The sequence below is a fragment of the Psittacula echo genome (assembly GCF_963264785.1).
Source record: "Psittacula echo genome assembly, chromosome: Z".
NCBI classification, from domain to species: Eukaryota; Metazoa; Chordata; class Aves; order Psittaciformes; family Psittacidae; genus Psittacula; species Psittacula echo.
In genome coordinates, this window is record NC_137742.1 from 17,871,092 (window position 1) to 17,894,032 (window position 22,941).

The 22,941-nt window shown below is 38.0% G+C and overlaps 1 protein-coding gene across 1 annotated transcript in view; it reads right to left on the reverse strand.

The window, feature by feature from the left end:
- HCN1 (hyperpolarization activated cyclic nucleotide gated potassium channel 1) overlaps positions 1-22,941 on the reverse strand; it is a gene marked incomplete at both ends in the record, with an annotated part of 197,065 nt that overhangs the window by 149,913 nt on the left and 24,211 nt on the right. The window contains one exon of the mRNA XM_080637760.1: positions 21,555-21,978. Coding sequence (XP_080493886.1) covers positions 21,555-21,978 — 424 coding nt within the window. The remainder of the gene's footprint in view (positions 1-21,554; positions 21,979-22,941) is intronic.

The window sequence follows — 22,941 nt, forward strand, 5'->3', positions numbered from 1 at the left end:
GGACATGATATAAAACCTAAATTGGCATATAAATTTATGACGGATAAAGTCCCGCTAAAGCTGCTGCCTATTTTCTTAGGTTCTTTGAAGGTGATAATGAAACGTCAAGACATGTAAAGTTTTGTGACAGCCCATACAGCTTAATACTGACTTTCAACTTGAAATGGTTCAAGTATTTTAAATAAATGCTCTCTATTTCTTCCCCTAATTCTCTGAAGGCTACTTCGGTAGGTATTCTCAAAGCAACCTAATACAAACCATAGAGAGTCGGTGCCTCAAAGAATTGATAAGGGACTATTAGTGCCATTAGTTTTAATAACAATATACCTAGCTTTTATACAGTAGTTAGTAAATTGATTATTTCATGATGACAGAGGTGGGCCCCTGTTTCAGGCTGAAAGACCTGCCACTTTCTGACAGGATGTATGCCTAAACCATCAGAGCACAGACTGTACTGAATGGCAGAATCTCACACCACTCTGGCCTCTGTGTTTTATATTATTTACCCAACCACATCTGGGTCAAGGTGAATGTATGCATTTGGGAACACAACTTTCAGAATGATTTTGAATCCTATTCTGAAACAAATTCCTTGGCATAATTAACAGCATAAATATTGGGTACCACGAGTTCTCCCTAAATATAATTTCCATTATAATTTTTGTGCTTTCCATATTATTAGCTTTTTACTGTTGCAAGAAGCAGAGGAGGCATATAGATGTTAAGATAAGAAGTATTAAATAATGTATGCTGTAATTGAAAAGTAAAAGCCAGACAGCATCAAAAGTGTTCCAGGCACTATGATGGTTTTTATCTGTTCCTGAAAATGAGTCATCATATTTCAGCAAATGCATGGCCACTAATCTTAGTCTGCATAAAAATATATGATGCTTTTATGCGACTCAGTAGTATATCTGATAAAAAAATAAGAAATGTTTCATATTGGGAAACACACTTATTTGGAAATGAAAGAACTCCAATTCTATCAACATTTTCTAGAGAAGGAAGTTGAAGAGTTGACAATGTTTAAATACCCTGCCTCTCAATTAAAACTAAAATTATAACAACTGCATATATAATAATGCAAATAAAAACTAAAAGTGAAAATAAATGTTTTGATTTTGTTAAGCTAAAATATTCTAGCTTAATTGAAAAATATTATTGTTGATTCTTACTGTTGGTAAGCTTGACATCACCATATTTTGTTCTTTACTAAAGCAAAGAAAGATGTCAAAATCATAAAATCCTTCACAAAACAGGATTGCTGAACAAGAGGTTGTCATGCAGCTGTAGCTGCTGTCTCTTAAAGTTACATCCTCAGCATATAAAATTATGGTCCCACATTCACTGAGGTTTCTTTGCCATCTTTCTGTAAATAAAATAAGCAATGGCTTTGAGAAGCGTAAGTAAGTAACTTAATTCAGAGTGTCCTGAAATAATAATCACAAATCTGGTTGGGTAAATCAATCAATATTAAAAAGTCATAAATAAATTGTTTCTATATTGACTTTCCTCACAGTTAGATTGCACTCTAGAACTACATGAACATACATATACAATATACAAAAATGGCTTTTACCCGTAGATACATAGAGATAAATAAATTACATAAATTACAAAAATTAACTTTGAGCTAAGAAAGTGACATTGTCTCCTGTTGGTGGCTGGGGTGGTGGAGAGAGAAAAGAAGGCAATAATTGGAAAGGGGCAGGGGTGACAGATCAGTCAAAGCCACTGTAAGGATGTTGCTTCTGTGTCCTGTTATTTTTATGTCAAAAGACATATTTCCCAATAATAGCATTGATGCAAGTCTCCAGATTGTTTTTTCTAGTTGCAACCTGAAGAAAGCAAATGAACTCTTTCCTGACTTTTTAAAGTCACAAATACACTTATACTCTCTATATTTATTTTACCTGCAATCAAACAATATCAAGCTCAATGGAACTGAGAACACTTCTAAAAATGAGATGATTAAATTTATCTGGACATCAATTTGCTTGGGTATGAAGAGCTATTAGTAAACAAACATTCCATTACAATATACATCAAAAAGCCTGGTCACTTTAGAGAGTTCACTAATAATAAGGAGGAACAGAATTATTATACTGCATTAGCATTGACTGCTTTCTCAGCAATGAGCAGCTGTTTTGTAGCACTGGTAATATTATTTTTTGTGAGCTGCCAGGTCTGACACTTAAAAAGCAACTGCTTCCACCTTTTCTGTCTCTGGTGGTTCTGAACACCTTAAAGTAATGTGACAACTGGCAAGGCTAAGGAAGGCAAATGGAGAAAAGTTAATGTTCAATGGAAATAAGATGAAAACACCAGTGCAGAAAATATTAAACAGACTAGTTTCAATTTGATACCGAAATTTTGGAATAAGATGCAGATATAACATCATTTAGGAATGAGCGGGAAAGGTTCTCATCATCTCAAAAGCCCCTACAACTTCAAATAAGACACAGACATTTTTACATGCACCTTGAGAGGCCCAGGACATCTTTGCTATACAACAAAAAACAAAGGGGGAGGCATTTCTCACTACACAGCCTGGACATCTGATATAAGTAATAGATTAATTATTTCCTAAGTAGTTGCATAGTGAAGAAAATAGAAGTGCTTCAAAAGCTCAAAAAGGGAGTAGATAGCCATCTGACAACTGAAACCACCCACTAGGGAGCACAGGAGCATAGCTGGGCAGGGGCTTTACCTGATTCTCCTGCAATCTAGATGACTTAAACTCATTTATTGAATGGTATTCTTCTCAGCACCTCTTTCTCCGCCACCACCACTTTGATGAAAAATATTTAGATCTGAGGTTTTTCCTCACTAAAGAGCTGTCATTTGTAGCATCACCTTTTTTTTTTTTTTTTCCGCAACCCTGAATTGGCATCCTTTGTTGAAAGCTCACATTTGCAGAAAATGCCAACTCTAATTATCCTAGAGTCTTAACTTGTCACTGCCAAAATGAAGGGAAGGTTGGCATGCCATTTGTGTGTGTTACAACACAAGGTCAGACACTGCTACTGCTGTTACTGGAATTGTCTGTGGTACATAAAAATAGCAGAACAAGAAAAGAAAATCCCTGCTAATCGGTAAGGAATATTTAACAGTCTGAAAGCGAAATTTTCCTTTTGTATATTACAACAACTTCCTTACTGCCACTTCCCGAAAGAAAATTAAAGGGACAAAATAGTTGAGGTCCAAACAAGTTATATACATGGAACGTAACATTCACAACAGATTAAAAATACTAATTTTAAATATGTTTTCCCAAGACACTGAAGCTCACTGGCCTTACAGCTACACAGCACGGTTCCATTTTCATTATTTTCACATCGCTCATGAAACTGAAAATAAAAATTTGTATCATGAAGTGGAAAATCCTGCAGTTCCACACCTGAACTGGGGGATGTTACAGCAGACAGAACCCCTAGGAGCTTCCTGATGTCCCCCCCCTCCCTACATACTTACTCATGGGATTCCCTTATGATTGTATCTTGAGTACGGAAAATCACTGAATTTCAGACATTATGAAGAAAAAAAGAACAGAATTCTGAAAAAGATCTTTCTGAAATAGTACATGGCAGGAGATATTTCTCCTCAGAAATACAGGTTATTAAAAGAACATGAAGTCTATCTTTTCTTTAGAATCTGCTGTATTCAAATTCAAGCCTTCAAACTGTCTGTAAAGCATTTCATGTTTCAGCCCTGAAACCTAAAATCTGTCAAATGCTCCCCAATGAAGACTATATAAAACAATGCTGCTCTCCAGCAGAACTGAATGTTTCACAACATCAGTAAAACCTGCATTTCTTTAAAAAGACTTTAACAAATAACAGGAAAACATCCCAAAATAAGAAAATTCATGTTACACACTGCTTCTGTAGGGGGAAAAAAAATAATCAAATACGTAATTATAGACCGGTCAGCCTTACCTCCATCCCCGGAAAGGTGATGGAACAACTTATTCTTGACACCATCTCTAGACATATCAAGGATGAGGGGGTCATTAAGAGTAGCCAACATGGTTTTACCAAGGGGAAGTCATGTTTGACCAACCTTATAGCCTTCTATGAGGAAGTAACTAGGTGGATGGATGATGGTAGAGCGGTAGATGTGGTTTTTCTTGATTTCAGTAAGGCATTTGATACTGTCTCCCACAGCATCCTCATAGATAAGCTAAGGAAGTGTGGGCTTGATGATCAGGCAGTGAGGTGGATCAAGAACTGGTGGAAAGGAAGAAGGCAGAGAGTTGTGGCCAACGGGGCAGAATCTAGCTGGAGGTCTGTGACTAGTGGAGTCCCTCAGGGGTCGGTGCTGGGACCAGTGCTGTTTAATATTTTCATCAACGACCTGGATGAGGGAACTGAATGTACCCTCAGCAATTTCGCTGATGACACTAAACTGGGAGGAGTGGCTGACACACCAAAAGGCTGTGCTGCCATCCAGCGTGACCTGGACAGGCTGGAGAGTTGGGCGGGGAGAAACTTGATGAAATTCAACAAGGCCAAGTGCAGACTCTTGCATCTGGGGAGGAACAACGCCATGTACCAGTACAGGTTGGGGGTTGACCTGCTGGAAAGTAGTGAAGGGGAAAGGGACCTGGGGGTCCTGGTGGATAGGAGGATGACCATGGGCCAGCAATGTGCCCTTGTGGCCAAGAAGGCCAATGGCATCCTAGGGTGCATTAGAAAGTGTGTGGTTAGTAGGTCAAGAGAGATTCTCCTCCCCCTCTAGTCTGCCTCCGTGAGGCCGCATCTGGAATATTGTGTCCAGTTCTGGGCCCCTCAGTTCAAGAAGGACAGGGACCTGCTGGAGAGAGTCCAGCGCAGGGCAACCAAGATGATTAAGGGAGTGGAACATCTCCCTTATGAGGAAAGGCTGAGGGAACTGGGTCTCTTTAGCTTGGAGAAGAGGAGACTGAGGGGTGACCTCATCAATGTTTACAAATATGTAAAGGGTGAGGGTCAAGATGATGGAGCTAGGCTTTTCTCAGTGATGTCCAGTGACAGGACAAGGGTAATGGGCGTAAACTGGAGCATAAGAGGTTCCATGTGAACATCAGGAAAAACTTCTTTACTGTGAGAGTGACAGAGCACTGGAACAGGTTGCCCAGGGGGGTTGTGGAGTCTCCTACGTTGGAGATATTCAAAGCCCAGCTGGACAAGTTCCTGTGTGATGTACTCTATGTTACCCTGTTCTTGCAGGGGGGTTGGACTAGATGATCTTTTGAGGTCCCTTCCAACCCTTGGGATTCTGTGATTCTGTCAGTTCTAAGTAGCTTGAGAAATAAGACTTAAGAAACAATATTGAACTGGCTATTATTAGACAGTGCTCACAGAAACATCAACAGAAAGGAAAGGTGATCTGTGAGGCATAGCAGTTCTCTACCAGCTGCATTCAAATGCAACAGAGAGTACTAATATGCTGCTTAAGAACTGCAGCAATAAATCCACAGTAGGAGCACTGTACATTTAACAGTGGGCTTGGCATGGACACAGGGGAGCAAGACCAGCAGAGCATCAAAAAGAGCTTGTCTCTAACAGCTTATTCAAGTTCTTAAAAGACCTGCTCCCTGCTAGGTGAGGAGATTGTTGTAACACCATTGATCTTACAGGAATACACAGGATAAAAGGATATAGACGTGTGAATACTGACGGATCAAGGATCTCTGATAGCTAATCTGCACTACAAAGAAAAATAACATTTTAGCAATCCTTTTTGGCCACTGCTGAGTCTCAAAGCCTCTTATCGATGGCACACCTAAAAGGCATAAAACAAAGGGAATTAGTAACACTTTACTGAAGAGTAGTGTTATGGCACCAGCGAAATCACTGACAACAATTAAATGTAAGAATTGGTATATACCAGATATCATTGTGGATTGCTGTCAATTACACCAAGGCCAGTCTGACTTACCCTGAGAATACCAAACCCCAACTGGCTCCCAATTTTGAAAGTGCTGACTGTCTAGGAACTGGCTGAGATAGGGCAATATAACCTTGTACCTTACGATGCATTTTTCATATGCCAAGGACACCATAGAAAACAAGCAACTGTGAAGGGAGGGGAATCTTCAGCTACCTATTGATTTTAGTAACCTCAGTTTTGGAAGTCCACTCTGAGATAACTCCTACCCCAGTCCTTCAAGGAATGAAGGAAAGATGTGGCAAATCAGGAACACCAAACAGACATCATCTGGAGAGGGGAAGGGGAATTAAAAATTGCAGATGGTGCATGATACAGGCAAAATCATCAAAGGTCACAGGTGAAGTGTGCAATAACAATGCAACTGAAACTGCATTTGAAACTGGATTTCAGTGGAAGACACTGTAAAGAGTGAAAGAAACATTAATTTACAACAGATGGGATATTAGCCTTTACTGATGCTGATGCACTTAGCACGACAAAAAGGCAGAGTACAGGATTTTTACATGCCAGCAAAGACACTACTATGAATTACGAAGTTGTTATGCAGGGTAGAAATAAAGTTTGAAGAACAGTAAAAAGTAAGATATGCCATGTCAGATATAGCACTGAAGGCATGAAGACTTTTACCTTACATTTTTCAACATAACATTCCAGTTTCCTGAGCAATTTTATCTGAGTGTTCCTTCTTATACTGATTGGTTACCAGGGCAGCAGATCTGCGTGAATGTTAGACCACCTTTTATCATTTTTCAATTACCAAAAGTTTATCTCATCACACTTTCAACCAGGAGGTAGATTAAGTCACCAAGCTCCTACAGAGTTGTTCATAAAGCATTATCATGAAAACTCACATTGAGCACTTAAGGCTAAAAGGCTTATTAAAATGTGCTTTTTTCATTGGTAGAAATTTTTTTTTTCTAAACCAGGCATAGTAGAATATTGAAAGTCTTGTAATGGCTAAATCATCTAATGATTTTGAAGCATCTTTATTCCTTTAAGAGTTATTATAATTGATTTTGTTCTACCTACATTGTAGTATTCATCAACTAACACTAGTGAGCTTGTGAACTCTTTTCCGTATATCCAAGAATATTTGGCAATTCTTCCAAAGCACATTAACACAGAGTACATAACTCTGTTTTTCAAGTACAAATACTTGATCTGCCACAGAAAACAGTCTCAAGAGGTAGAATTCTACTTAATCTTTGCTGCTCCTTTAGAAACATTCTGAGAACATCATCTAAGGTAACTGAATGCTAGCAGTATCCCTGCAAACCTCTGGCACAGTCTGAGGACTGGAACAGACTATGCTAGATATATGAATGACACTTAAACTGAATAGCAACTTAAAAAGAAGAGTTCAAAAAGGTAAGATTTGTCCTTCTGTTCCACATTTAAAAGAGCTGTTCAGCAGATCTGTTTCTCCTCTTGCAAATCACAGAAATGGGTGAAAAAAGTAAGTCTTGAGGAGACTCTAGAGTTTCCACAGGTAACATGGAAAGTTTTCTAATTTTCACCAGTGTAGCCTCACTGAAATCAGTTGAGATGAACAACAGACTGGATCACCGAATTCAAAATATTACAAGGCAAAACTAAACAAGCTTTACTTTTTCATTCTCTCTAGGTCACACACCTTACTTCTTGCATACACGAAGTAAATTCTCTATCTATAGTAAATGCTATCACTGGCCAGGAGCTTGACAGTAGCTCTAATAGCCAAGTCTAAGAAGGCCCCTGTTTTGAAGAGTTCACTCTCCAGTGCTTAATGGGTGTCTGGGCTCCCTGCCCAACTTTTGAAGAGAGATGGACATTTCAGATGGTGCTGCTAAGAATCATAGCAGGGAGTGCAGATCTGCTGACAGCTAGTCGATGGGAAATGTCAGAGCTGCATTGCCTTTTCTGTGTGTATCATGAAACAGTCATTCCAGAAAACCCACATATACCCACACTGCCTCTCTGTTGGTACGAGTGCTCCAACCACAAGGGCAGAGCCATGTGCTTCATTAGATGCTCAGTCTGGCACAAGGAGTCACATCAGGTCAGGTAGAGCAATGTGCCAGACCTTATCCCCCGCCAATCCTTCCTGAAGCCCTTCAGACCAAGGCAGGAAGGGATTCCCAGTCTACTGCTTCCTTTCTTCAAGACATGATGATGAAGGATCCTCAAGGATGATATGGTGGACTTTCTTGTGTTTTTCCTTTTATAAAATAAAGTGCTAGTATTATGGGGAAAATTTTCAAAGGGGAATAAACGTGATGATTGAAAATACTCAATGTTCCATAGATTTCATGTGGGATGACTTGCAAGAGTACTCTATTTAACACAGCAAATACAAGAAGTTCAGAAAACTGGTTTCCTCTCTTTTGCTTCCAACTCGAAGAAACGGAAGCATATATCTTTTTGGTATGCTTATTTGTACTAGCCCAAGCAAAAACTGTCACTAAAAGTCACTAAAACCTTACATGTTTTGCATCTTCAGCTAAGGAAACAGACTTGAAGGACTTGAAGCTGCTAATTCAGTGACAGGCTCTGACCTCCTTTACTCACTGTCTGCGAGCAGGACATAGAGCACAGAGTACAAGCTTTCTGTCTTCACAAGACACTTACATGACATAAAGGAAGACGTGGGGAACTGAAAAGATGTTGGAGGATAAATGGCTGCAAGCACATTTCTGAGTGTGAAAAAAAGCTAGAGGTCACTTGAGTACATTTGTAGCTCAATTTAAAAATAAACTACGGTTTGATAAACTTTATCCATGTAAACCATCAAAAATGTGAAAATGCTAAAAAAAAAAATTTAACAGATTTATATCTCTGTACTCCTAAATCAGATTTTCAAGCACAAATCATACAGTAAAAATAACTATGTCAGGCCTCAAAACAGTATCTACCTACTCCACCAACCAACCAGAACACTGCACATACAAAATGTTATTCACATGCAAACAGGAAGGGGGAACGGTGCAAATACTTTACTTGCAACGCTTCAGTCCTAGCTATAGAGTTCACAACAGTCCAGCTCAGCTGCTGCCTACCCCTGACATAGTCTGCATGTGTCTAACCATACTGAAGTCCTCTAGCTAGCTAGAAACCTGCTTCTACACCTATTCCAAACTGCCTTAAACAGCCCAGACTATCAAAGATCCACAGGCATCCAAGAAGGAGAACAAGGCAATTGACCTGCCTTGATGACCAGCAAGAATATTCCTTTTTCATTTATTAATTAATTCAATTATTACATGAAAATAGTATTGCAAACCTGGAGATGCCAGTCAAGTCTTAAGTCCTAGAACATAAATAGTGATGAAAACGTAGTGGTAGAGGAGGATGGAGAAAAAACTCAGCTAACGCTAGTTTTTTTCTAACCTAAGCTGAAGGCTAGTAAGTCTTCCAGAAGTCTTGAGAGAAAATATCAGACATTGTGATTTCCAGTATAAGTCACCTCAGTTTACTAAACTGCCTAAACTGACAAGACCTAATTATGATTTCTGTTAAGATCAGACATTCTCTCCATAATAACAAAAATTAAAATACACTGAGTATAGTTTATTCCTTAGGAATTCAGAGAAACATCTTCTGAAGAGCAACGAGTCTCGTTTCATTTTCATCAGACTGATTCTGCTGAGTACTGGCAATGACAAGAATGCAAGTGAGAAACAAATGGATTGTTCAGCTTCCAGCCACAAACTGGATGTCAGGATGCAATTCAAACAGGCCTGTGTTGACACCAGCCATATCACCTGTGCAGTTTCCACATAACTCAAACTGAAAGAGGGTGGTCAATGGTGGTAATGGAAGTTGTGAATGCTTCATCCCTGGCAGTGTTCAAGGCCAGGCTGGACAGAGCCTTGGGTGACATATTTTAGTGTGAGGTGTCCCTGCCCATGGTAGGGGGTTGTAACTAGGTAATCTTAAGGTTCTTTCTACCTTAACTATTCTATGATTCTAAGGAAAATATCAGAGATGAGCTTTTTGATGCTGGTTTTCTAGACAACAGCAGCAAAAGAAGCACCAGTTATAAAAAACAAAGTAATTTATGGCCATGAGGTTGCCTTGCCATTCCCTTACCAGATTTTGACTTTTTCCACTCCTGTTCTCTTCCCTAGGTTTAGCATACATAACGATTAATATAGTATTGGATTTTTTGAGTATATTTAGCACTGGAACACAGAGCTAGAGGTGCACTGCTGCTCCAAAAAGCTTACTGTCAAAAGATCAAAAAAGAAGAACTAAATGACGGTCCTCAAACATATAATAATAATCCTGAAATTCAAGTTTTAAATATCTCAAGCTATACCTCTTTCATGACTTTGCAAAAAGGTCTGGTTTTACTGAGGGGGAATTATTTTGCATTGCTCAGATGACAATCCACTGCTTGGCTAAATTTTCTAATTCTGAATGAGATAATCACTGCTTATACAAAGCATCATGATATTCTTCACATCTGAGAAAGTGGAAGAAAATCCATGGAACCACGGTCATCACTCACGTGGGACTCTAATATTAAAAACTGTTTCAGTGGACAGAAACCAAAATTATGTACTCGGATAACTAAGAAATAACTAAAAATTTAAATTTTAGACTATTTCTTTGCATTGCAGTGCTGAATTCATAACCCAAATATTAATTTTCTTTCATTGATCAAAAATACGTGAAAGAAACTGATTCATTAGATGAAGCATCTGACAATATTTGAGGTCAAGTAAAAAGGTGTTCACACATCTCTATAACAAACAATGCCCAAAACTAATGATAGTGTGCTGTCATGATTTTCAATTCTTAGCTCTAAATAGGCTCTTCAAGACAGACACATACAGTTTTAAAATTATGATGTAGCTGAAGAGTACATGTCTTCAAATGTTTTTCAGACTGTGTTCACTCTACACGAAAGGATCCATACACAACTAAAAAGCGGGAGAGAGAGCTTCCTAAAAGCAAAATCTAAAGTTGTCAAAGTTACATTCTTACCCTAAAGAGCAACTGGCTGAAGCAGACAGCATGGGAATTGCTGTGTCACAAGGATAGCATTCAGTACAGCTGCTGTCAAATCCTACCACTTCTAAACATCCTGCTGAGGTAAAATCAGAAAGTGCTTCTACCTCAAATATAAACTTATTAACTGCTAAACAAGAGTTGACAAGAACTAGTAAGTCAATTAGTCATGTTAACAAGCATAAAAACAATACCTGTAAAAATCCTGGTGTTGACTAATTTTATTTTCACTATCTTCCATGGGAATAGCAATGGGAAGATTAAATGAAAAGGAAAAAAGCATGTAATCTTCTACTGGAATTTGTTGCATATTTTAAAAATAAGCTATCTCTTCATGGATTTACTTTGATAAAAAGGTTACAGTGTTGATATTAATTCTATTAATAGAAAGTACTTCAACACTTTCATTCCAGTGCCTGGCAGTTACTACGCCAATTAAGAGACCTACTAAACGAACTGATTTTGTTAAACTATTTTAAGAAGATCAAGAAACATTATGCAAACATTAAAAGAAATATAAAGAAAAATCCACATTAAAAAGCAATGTATTAAGTACCAAAATTGCCACATAATGAAAAAGACACAGAGAAAAACAAATTTATGGTATAGATTGGTTTTGCCTGGCCAAAATAAGTAAGTGATGGGAAAAAGAGTGTTCACATAATTGATGCTGGAGGTAAATCAGTGCCATGGGCAGGGACACCATCCACTAGACTAGGTTGCTCAAAGCCCCATCCAACTTGGCCTTGAACTTTCAACTACAAGGCACCATACTGTTACTGCATATGTATAGCTAAGCTTGTTGCTATTGGCTCTGAAAGCAGGGAGGCTAGAATAAAAGAGATGTAAGAAGATAATAAGTAATAAAGCGAAAAACTGCCCGAAGAGGAAAACACTATGAGCCTAGACATATGGAAAGGCTATGGCAAAGCACGTCTACCTTTTTAAGATGAAAAAGGTAGAAATAGAGCATGTTCCCAGTGCAGCATGGTGAGGAAAGCCTAACAATTCAGTCACAGCCTTCACTTCTGCTTGAAATCAAGGAGCACAGATTTGATAATTTCTTAATTAGGTTATTTTCCTGTTCTTTCTAGGTCACCACTATATTTAAATCATATATTAAATATGTGGGATATATATATATTACACATCTGGAATAAACTCCATGAAATTCAGGTTAGAAATAACTAACTAAATATAGCTTCCAGCTGGAAAAGCTGTTTCTACACTGCCACCTCAGTTCCTCAGCCCCCTATAAATTGGTTTCTACAGTTGCATCCTGCTCCCTAAGTGGTTAATTCAGACAATTTTATCCTTGTAAAGCAGAATCTTTTTCCTAATTAACTATTAAACTGCCATTCCATTGTATTCAATGGGAGCCATAACAATAGATCCTATTTAAACAAATAGTGTCCCACGAATGTTATTGTATTAGAATGCAGTCAAATTTGATCAAACTCAAACCATGATCCTCAACCCACTGAAATGCAGTGAATCCTGTACCATTTTGGTCCTGATGAGCTAAGGAATCCTGTACCAAAATGCCCTGATGAGCTAAGGAATATGACAGAATGGGGGCATAAATAAAGGCACCAGTATACGGATGGTCTACCCAGCATAACACAAGTTCTCCAGATACTTCCCTTTTCTAACTCTCCTATCTTTTTGAGACAACCTAGGTAATGCTCTCCCACAGATTCCACCACCACAGCATTCCACACATAGGAGAAGAAGAGAATACAGTGGTAGGTGTTGGGTTTTTTTAATTTTCAAAGTTGTTCACAGCAACTGACAACTGTCTCCCTAAAGTAAACCACAGAATTATATCAACTTGAAACCTACTGAATTATCTTTCCATACTTTAATACATGATTACTTGATTAAAAATTAAATGCCCCTTGCAGCTAAATGTTAGGAAAAGGTTAAAATTGTTCCTACCCACTTCTACTCATACATTTTTTGGATTTCTTTTTCCTGTTTAACTTCTTTCTCAGCTTTCAATTAGTAATAATGCCCTCTAAGAACATCTTGTTGCTCTCCTCAACAAACAAGCGAACAAATAATGTATTATTACGGTGGGTTATAAGACTCCCATTTCAACTGATAACTGAGCATATTATACCATGTAGACCAGCAACCCAGCTCCAAAATTGTCTTCTAAAAATTTATTTTAAAAGTAAGTCTACTTAAGACAGCATAAAATGGCCACAACGTGTATCTAACTATCTCTAGAGATGACTTAGCCTAGCAGCTACATAAAAAGAATACCAAGACAAATTAAAATCAGTACACAAATGTAAGGTGTTTATTCAACTGACTTCTTTACATGCAAAGATCTATTGGTATTATGCAAACAAACACAGAGGGGAAGGATCTTACAAGGCATTAGTGACAAGCTGAGAATATCTTTTAGTTAAATTACTGTTGATGAGTAATTTAGAAGTGTAAACAGTCATTCTGAACTGGTCACTATTAATACAAAGCTTAAAATGCAAGATACTTTAATGGATTGTGTTTAGCCTGCAAAGAACAAACACTACAATTGTCATTCTTGTTAAAAGACATTAGAATAAAACTGAAAAATACAGCGCACAGGTTCTCCTTCTGTCTCATCTCTGCAGGATCCAAAGGCAGTTTGTAACACGTGTGCTCACCACAGCAAGGACTCTGCAGTATCGCAGTGTCCAAATGGTGAACCAGGGGCCACCCAAACAGCACAGAAGAGGGACCATCCTCATGTGGTGGGCTGCAGCAGCTCCGTCTTGCAAGAAGACTGAGCATCCCTGACCTTCCCCCTTGCCTGACATGGGATGCATCCATCAGGCCATTACTCTGTGAAAGCTAAGCGGACTTTTTGATTGTGTTAAAAGCTTAGGATGGGGGCTTTTATTCCAAATCTGCATCCAGGAGTAATGTGTGCAAGCTCTAGCAAGTGCAAAACAAGGAATTATCTCCAGAATGGTTTAAAACATAATGAACAAGTCAGACTTTAGAAAACAAGCTTATGCAGATCTGGTCATTTTCAAAACAGACTGGCAGCACCTTGAAATTCCACAGCAGGGTTAAACCCACATTTCTGGGGTCTACAGACAAGACTGCCAGCAACAGGCCCATTACCAGAGAAGCCAGACAAAACCTCATACAAAGAAGAAAACATTATCTTCTAGAATCTCAGCTCAGGGAGATTTATCTCTGGCTATGTTCTACACGGTTTATCTCCCAGGTAAGACATCATCGCAACACAATTACTCTTTTGGCAGAGGCACACAAAAAGGCAGCTAAGTCTGCGCAGTCTTAAAAGGGGGCAAAAAGATGAAGCAAGAAACTTCACACTTGTAACACTTCCTATTTACTCCACTGGGGGATGGACTGCATGAAAGTGATTATGCATAGACCATAAAGTAGGAAATTAAAACCCAGAATACTCCATCTTGCTTGCATTTCAGTAACTGTCTCCTCTACAAAACTGCTGTTCTTTTTACCAGTTAGTATTCTATTATTAGGGTGACCCTGGATCATATTGCCTTCTAATTGTCAGTTACGTGTATTTTTCTACTACTGTACAGTGCAAACCTCAGCAAAGCCACGCGCAAGGTCCTGCACATGGGTCAGGACAGTCTCAAGCACAAAATCATGCTGGGAGGAGAATGGATAAAGAGCAGCTCTGAGAAGGACTTAGGGTGTTGACTGATGAAAAGGTCAACATGACCTTTTTGCACCCCAGAAAGCCAACCATATCCTGGGCTGCATCAAAGGCAGCGTGGCCAGCAGTTCAAGGGAGGTGATTCTCTCCCTCTGCCCTGCTTTGGTGAGATCCCCCCGCAGTACTGCATCCAGCTCTGGAGTTTCCAGCAGAAGAGGTACGTGGAGCTGTTGGAACCAATCCAGAGGAGGCTAGGAAGATGATCTGAGGGCTGGAGCACCTCTGCTATGAAGACAGGTTGAGAGAGTTGGGCTTGTTCAGACTGACAAAGAGAAGGCTACAGGGAGACAGTTATAGCAGCTTCCAGTACCTAAAAGGAGCTTACAAGAAATCTTGCGAGACTTCTTACAAAGTCATGTTGTAGTAACAGGACAAGGGAGAATGGCTTTAAGCTGACAGAGAGGGGATTTATATTAGCTATTAGGAAGAAGTTCTTCTCTTTGAGAGTGGTGAGGCCCTGGCACAGGTTGCCCAGAGAAGCTGTGGTCCACACCTGGCAGTGTTCAAGGCCAGGTTGGACGTGGGTTGGAGCAACCTGGTCTAGTGGAAGGTGTCCCTGCTCGTGGCAGGGGGGTTGGAACTGGATAAACTTTAAGGTCCCTTTCAACCCAAAACATTCTGTGATTCTATAATTCAGAATTAAGAGTGAAAAATAAAACCCAGAAAGTATGCTTCATCATCTATGTCAGTGATATTTCACAGATGTATACTTTAGCTGCATTCATACATCCTTTCCTTAAATAGATAATTTTCACTGAAATAAATTAAAAAGTACTGGCAAAACTAAGCACAATTTACCCATCAAACATTAAAGTATGGACAGTCTCATGTAAACAAAAAGGTTTACATGACATGAGATCCATTATAATTTCCAATTTGGAGCACTATCAATTTAGAAAAGATTATATTAGGTGCACTGTTTAGCAAAACACAGACAGTAGGCTTGTAAGTTACATGATAGATAAGAAAAATTTAACAGCACTGAAGCTTACATATCTCTATTTTCTGAGATTGACTTTTGCTCTCATGAAAATGTTTTGATTCACATGTTCTTTCATATTGTATAATTATTTATTTTGGAATTTAGGTATTATTGTCTATTTCATTTATTATTTCAGTTGTACTCACATAAGAAAGTTATATGGAAGTTCATTTTGTCAACAAACTAAATATACACTGACAAGACATACTATTGACAGCCTCCACAGTATCTAAGAAACTTCCTCTACAGTCTCTAATTTTAAGTGGAGAAAGAAAAGGGCTTGTAGTCTGGGTTCTGGCTATATGGGATCAGAGTCTGTAGATAAAATACCTCGCTCTCAACCGCTGTCATAGAGACAGACTATCCATTAGCCAACCTGCCAATTGAATTAGGGAGGAATACCAGCACTGCGAGTTCTACCCAGTAGCGAACTGACAGCCAGCATAACTCCCAGGAACAAAAGGAACACTGGGGAACCCTTTGCTCTGATGAAGCCAGAGAGCTCACTTTCTACCATAGTACTCTTAGATTTTGTAATTCAAACTGCAAGCAAAAGGGGGAGGGGGGAGAGGAGAGAAGAGGGGGCTCCTCTAGATTACACAAGGTGGAGCTGGTTAGCACACATCAAGCACACATGATGACAGCTTCATCTGGCAGGAAAGATTGCAGAACCACAAGGAAGCCCCAAGCAAACCTCGCAGGGGTCTAAGATACAGCCCAGTACAAAATGGAAGTCAGCTGTGTAAGACGTGCATATTCAAGCAAGCATCTTCAGCCTAAATCACAACATGAATAATTCACCATGCTTTTCATATTTGCTTAGTCTGGCTAGGGAACACTTCTTGGGAGGAGTGGAAGAAACTAATAAGTGCCAAAAGAGCTTGAGCTTTTGATATGCCTGATGAATACACACAACCTGACCCCAGACATAGACTTTATGTAGGAAGACACAAACTTTATCCTTCCCAAAAGAATATAGAATCTGCTTTTCTGTTCCCTTCCTTAGAAATTGGCAGGAAATAGGAATTTTCTGCTTCTCTCTTCTTAGTGGTAGGAAGGCTAAAGACATCAATACCTAGGCTTTGTTGCAGAACTCACAGACTTCGTGCCTGTAAAGAGTAGGTAGGCTCTCCTACGTCTTCTTTCCCCTAGAGTTATTTAATAAATTTCCTCCCCTCACTCCCTATGAGCTAGACAATTTGTATTTGATTGAAGTATCTGCAATAGGCAATAAAAAAGTGTGTCCTAGTTTAAGCTAATTTACTCCAAATTGCATTCAACTTATACTGGTATGCTTACGCTTACCAGCAGTGCTTTGCTATCTGACACAGCTTTATTGGTCCTAGAAAATATATTTTAAACTATCTTCCTTCAGGGACAGGAACTAAAACTGAACAAAAAGAAAGAAAAAGATATGACATCATCTTCCATTTCCTTAAGACTATTCATAAAAAATGTTAAATGGTATAACACCGTCTTTGACACAAAAACATTGTATCCTGTGGACATAGTCCTATTAAAATAAAATAAATAATCAAAGCAGTAAAGGTATGTGTTTTCATCCAGCACTACCGAGTATCCACCTAACTCATCATCTTTCCCCTCTCACACAATCCCCCAGTCAACCTTCAGGAGACACAAAAAAAAACTTGCCTTCTTACGTGGCTGTAGGAAAAGAAAGGGTGGTTTGATTTTCTGTAGGGGACAAAAGTTATGTATACACATAACTTTTTTTTCCTATCACGGAAACAGCAGGCTACTGAAGTAAGTGTTCCCTTCTGTTGTCCAGAAAAGAGCACAAATGCTCTTTTACAATATTTTTATTTAGGCAATAATAAAGACTCAACATCGTGTAAGCATAACATGTACTGTTGTGCCATAGGGCAACAAGCAGAACAAGGAGAGGACACCTAGTGGTGATCTGTGATAATTAGGGTTGGTAGCATGGAAGCAGTAGATGAAGTTAACTGTTAATGCAGGACATGATTTGGCAAAGCTCTTCCACACTTAATTTTTAAGTGTTTCAGTCAGACTTAGCATTCAAGCAAGCTTGAAGCTTTTCTGGATAAGCATTACTGTGATTATTAAGAGAAAACAGTAAAAAGTAGAATAAGATATGTCTGTGTGATATGTTCAGAAATACGTTTCATTAAACACCTGAGTTTAGCAACTATGCAAACGGATATCAACACTTGGGTAGGTTCATGAACCTTGAAAAGGTTTAGCAAGTTGAAAACCAGCTTTCAGTACAAGTCAAACCAAAATAAGATATGGCTGCAACTTATGATTCCTCGCAAAACAAAAACTTTATCGTACATCTTGTAATAAGGATTCAGGCACTTTAAAAACAGTTGGACATTTCCGAACAAGAAAGACCTAGTGTACAGTTTCAGAACTATCACTCATATAACTGCTAGGTCTTGTCCTGTGATTAGAATAGCTGTGAGCAAAACTGTTAGAGTCTGCTCTTTAAGCAGCTTTCGGAAAATCTTGTTATTTGAAAGAATCAGTAAATTTAAATCATAGAGAAATGTACAGCAAAGTGGTGTATCATTTGACATGTAACAATGCATTTATTCCTAATAGTTCATATCTTTTATTTTTAATTGTTCAGTTATCTAGGAGCATATTTAACTAAGAATAACTTACGAGTTGCTTGTAAACCTATGTAAAATGTTCAGAGGTCAACAGCCTAGGCAGTCTCATAAAATAATTTAAAGTAAGTAAGAATTAGGTCCAGTATGTCCTGTTCAGTATTTTTAGGAACCTATGCTAAAAATAAAATAAAATTAAAAAAAAAAAATCCAAAACAAAGTCACTGTCAGAAATTACTGTAAAAGTGTAATTTCTGCAATCAAATTTTTAATATTTTTTCTTGCATTTTATAGTGTATAATATATTGTTCAGTTTAGTATATGATCTGTTTGTCAACATATTAATTACAAAGGATTGGAATGTTAGATATTGCAGGTAAAAAGCAGTTTTAAGAAAGTATGAATTTGCAAATTCAGTAGACTAATTTTTGCCAACAAATCTCTCGTCCCTTTGTTAACGTGTTCCTTCCCATTTCCACTGAGTCATTCATCTAGGTAAGCTATTAACATCAGACTGATATGAATATAGCAATCGGATTTCAGGTATATTGTACCACAGGCTATAGCTCTGTTCCATCGTAAAAGTTAAGAAAAAAGCTTCTGCAGTGCATACATTATTTACTCCAATATCACCTCATCTGGCTATCAGAAGCTTGATCTTGATTTATTTTATTTAAGCAATGTGGAAATGAACAAAGAAAAAGAAACATGTTTCATATAAAAACATTTTAAATTCTTGCATAATTATCTTTAAGTTCAGGATACTGACCAACTGAACTCCAGGTATGTGATACTGAAAAAGGAAAAACTCAAAGCCTTTTCTGTTGGAGTATGTATAAATACCTCAGTGAGACAGCAGCTTTATTATACACCCCAGGTTGTTGATCTATCAGTTTTCCATGAAATATCCCCTTGGCAGGTAATGAGGAATGAGTTTGCTGGCTGTCCTCTCAATATTTTTGACATAATGTTCATTACTCTGGATCCAAATACATAGTATTTCAGATTTATCTGCACCACATTTAAAACCAATGTGTCAGCCCACATGCAAAAACTATTAAATCCTTTTAACCACACACAAACAGGCTCCATTTCTGTGTCACAAAAATTAATTAACAGTTGTTCCCTGTTGTGCATATGCAAACACACTCAATACAGAAAAGATTAATATCAGCAGCAAAGGTCTGACTGACTACGCCGATGAAATCATCCAACTGTTGTTTCCTTATACAGAAAAGTTCATGCCTACCCATTTTCTTAGGTTTTTAAACATTTCAATGCTGTAATATACAATTTCTCCACAGTGGTAATAGATCACCACGCAAATCAGTTTCACATGATCAGCTACTGTGATAACACAAAAGTCAAATATGAAAATCCACGACCGCATTAATTTCTGATTCTGTAAGATACTAAACAAATCAAAAAAGGATCACTTTTTTTCTTACACAAATTTAATTTCAGCATATACAAGAACCTGATTCGGTCTCTTTATTTATCACTGTTTCTGTATGAAGACCTTTTTTAAAAGCAAGCGATTTTAAAATCTTGGTGCTTTATTGCAGGCTCAAACCCCTCATCTCCTCCCCCCGAAAACAAAACACAGAAAAACCCTTGAGTTCCTATTTCACCTTCCTGAGGACATCTAGGGAGCACTATAATGTGTTACCAAAACCAAAAAGATGGACTCCCATTTTTTTAAGTTTTTAAATGCTTGTCAAATAAAATATCATACAAGAGATACTACACAAGTTTTACTAGTGGAATCAAAGGTGAAGTTGCAATGAAGCAGCTATTAGCTAAAGATTACACAGACCAAACACCAGCTATTGTTGTTTTGGACTACATCCTGTGGTCACTTCTAGTCCCACTTACTGAGCAATTCAATTATTTTTGATTTAGAATATCTGATTTATCTTTTGACAACAGACAGAAGGGGGGGGGAGGGGGAGGAGAGAGAGGTATTAATTTCCCTGCTTAGTAGGTCTTTTTAGTGGCAAGCTATTAACTCAAGCTGCCAGAAAATAATGTCATTGAATGCATTTCAGAAGGTTGTCTCTCTAAATCACAAAGGAGACAAAAAGCACAGCTTTATGGTAGAACTGCAAAATATGCTTAATCATTTGCCTCGGTTAAATTGAGTACAAAACTGCAGTGCTCTATTTTTGTGTCAAAAAAAGAAAAAATAGTTACAGTGCATTACAAAGAGGCAAAAAGGAGAAGAATTTATAAAATACAGTAATAAAGATTAATAACCTCTTTCAGGATCTTCCTGAGAAACAAATATAAATTTATTAGATTTTTTTGATACTCAGTATCATGCCATTTTTAAATAGAATCTGACTTCATTTAGACATGGCTTTATATTTAGGTTTCTATAAAATAGAAAGTAAATATAATACTGGAGATAAGCAGAAATGGTACCAAATCATTCTTCAATATTAATTTAATTAAATAAATCTTTATCAAAGTAGGTAAATTTATATGCAAATTTATTTTTTATGATTTCCATGAATATGCTTTACAAAATAATTCTCAGTATACTTGCTGCAAGACAGGTTCAGAAAACAGCAGTTATTTTTCCTATGTTTTTAGCACTTCCTGTTAAAACATAATATGATATTCAGAATTCCAGAAATTGGGACAGGCAAGAAATGAAATGATTGAATCATGACAGTATGTGCCAAAGCATTAAACACTTCCCAGCCATGAGCATGCAAAAACAGGGAATGCCATAATTTCCTGGAAATGCTACTGTGCCAATTTAGCAGGCAGCATTAATGTCACGTCTGGAAATAGTGGAGTTGACAATTTAGAAGGCAATGACTCAGAATTTGAACTACCCATATTTTATAAAGAAGGTCAGTATTTGATATATTTAGCCTACATACAGACTTAAATAATGAGCATTCTAGGAAATCTACTCTATTGGTTTCAATTTCTCCTGAAATAGGAAAATATGAACGTCTTTTAACTTCTTTGTGATTACAAGAGTATTAACTTAATAAGTTTAAGTGCTTGTCAACAAATCCAAATGCAGATTCAGACTGTTGCTGAAATTGTTATTATTCTCCAAAGGAGCTCATCTATGCTTGTGCTGATAGTCCCAAACATACCGTTTGTCTCTGTTGTTAGCAGAGAGAAGATGGTTACCTTATGCTTTTTCTTTCAAAAAGGCTTTTTTACTAGTACCTTTATGTAATTACACTAATTGGTGAGTAAAAACTGTTCCATTTTGAGTTTTGTGTAGCTCTTTGGAGAGACCTGACTAATTTGTTTGTTTGTTTGTTTGTTTGTTTTTGTAGGAAAAAGATCTGAGTGATTTATGTTATAACCTTATAAATCTTACCTCTTCCCACTGGTGTATGTATCTAATCAGTCTTGAAAGGCGTAATAAACGTAACAGGCTGAGGATTTTTGTAAATCTCACAATACGAAGTGCTCTCGCTGTCTTGTAAACCTCCGAATCCATTCCTTTTTCTACAATAAGAAAGATATAATCCACTGGTATTGATGAGATGAAATCAACCACAAACCAGCTTTTTAAGTAATTCATCTTAATGATTTTGGGGTCCAGTATTATTTCAGAGCTGTCTTCATTTACAGTCCCAGTTCTAAAATTCATGATCAAGTCCAATAGAAAAACAGTGTCTGATGCCACATTGAAAATAATCCATGGCGTTGTTGTTTGTTCTGTGAAGAACGTGATTCCAACTGGTATAATGACAAGGTTTCCAACCATCATTATGAGCATGATTAAATCCCAGTAAAACCTAAAAACAAAAACAAAAACAAAAACAAAAACAAAAACAGGAAGAAACAGAATGATTGATGTAATATGGTAAAACACACTGAAAAAATGGTTTCTATGACGCCAACAACTTCACCTCAAGATATTTAAACACAGAATCACAGAATGTTTTAGGTTGGAAGGGATTGTAAAGATCATCTAGTTCCAACCACCCTTCCAACATTTTGTTAATGCTAAGAAAATTCTCTTTAACTCATTCAATATACCCACAGTCAGTAGACAAGACAAAGTAATTAATACATTTCATTATGTGTTTTCCTTCTCAAGAATACGCATGTAGGATTCTCGTGGTTTAAGCCAGTTGGCAAGTCAGCCACACAGTTTCTACTCCCCCCCCCCCCCGCCCCCCAGAGGGATGGGGAGGACTATTGAAAGAATGTAACTTCCACGGGTTGAGATAAGAACAGTCCAGTAACTAAGGTATAACACAAACCACTACTGCTACCACCAATAATAATAATGATAAGAGAAGTAACAAGGGAAGAGAATAAAACACCACCCACCGAACGAGCCCAACCGAGCAGAGAGTGCCCTTCCGGGTAACTCCCAGTTACATCCCGGGCATGACGTGCTGTGATATGGAATACCTCTTTGGCTAGTTTGGGTCAGGTGTCCTGTCCCTGCTTTCCCCCAGCTTCCCCTCCTCCCTGGCAGAGCATGAGACTCACTAAGTCCTTGGTCAGAGTAAACATTCTGACCAGCAACTGAAAACATCGGCTTTATCAGTACTGTCCCCAGGCCAAAAGTCAAAAACACAGCGCTGCACCAGCTACTAAGAAGGAGAAAAAGTGACTGCTACTGCTGAATCCAGGACAAGGATAAAGAAAGTACTATGGTTTATAACTCCATGACGTATCTGAAAGGTGTGCATGTGTGCCATAGTGTGCCACAGTCTATCCAGACTCCTAACAAAACTCATTAGTGG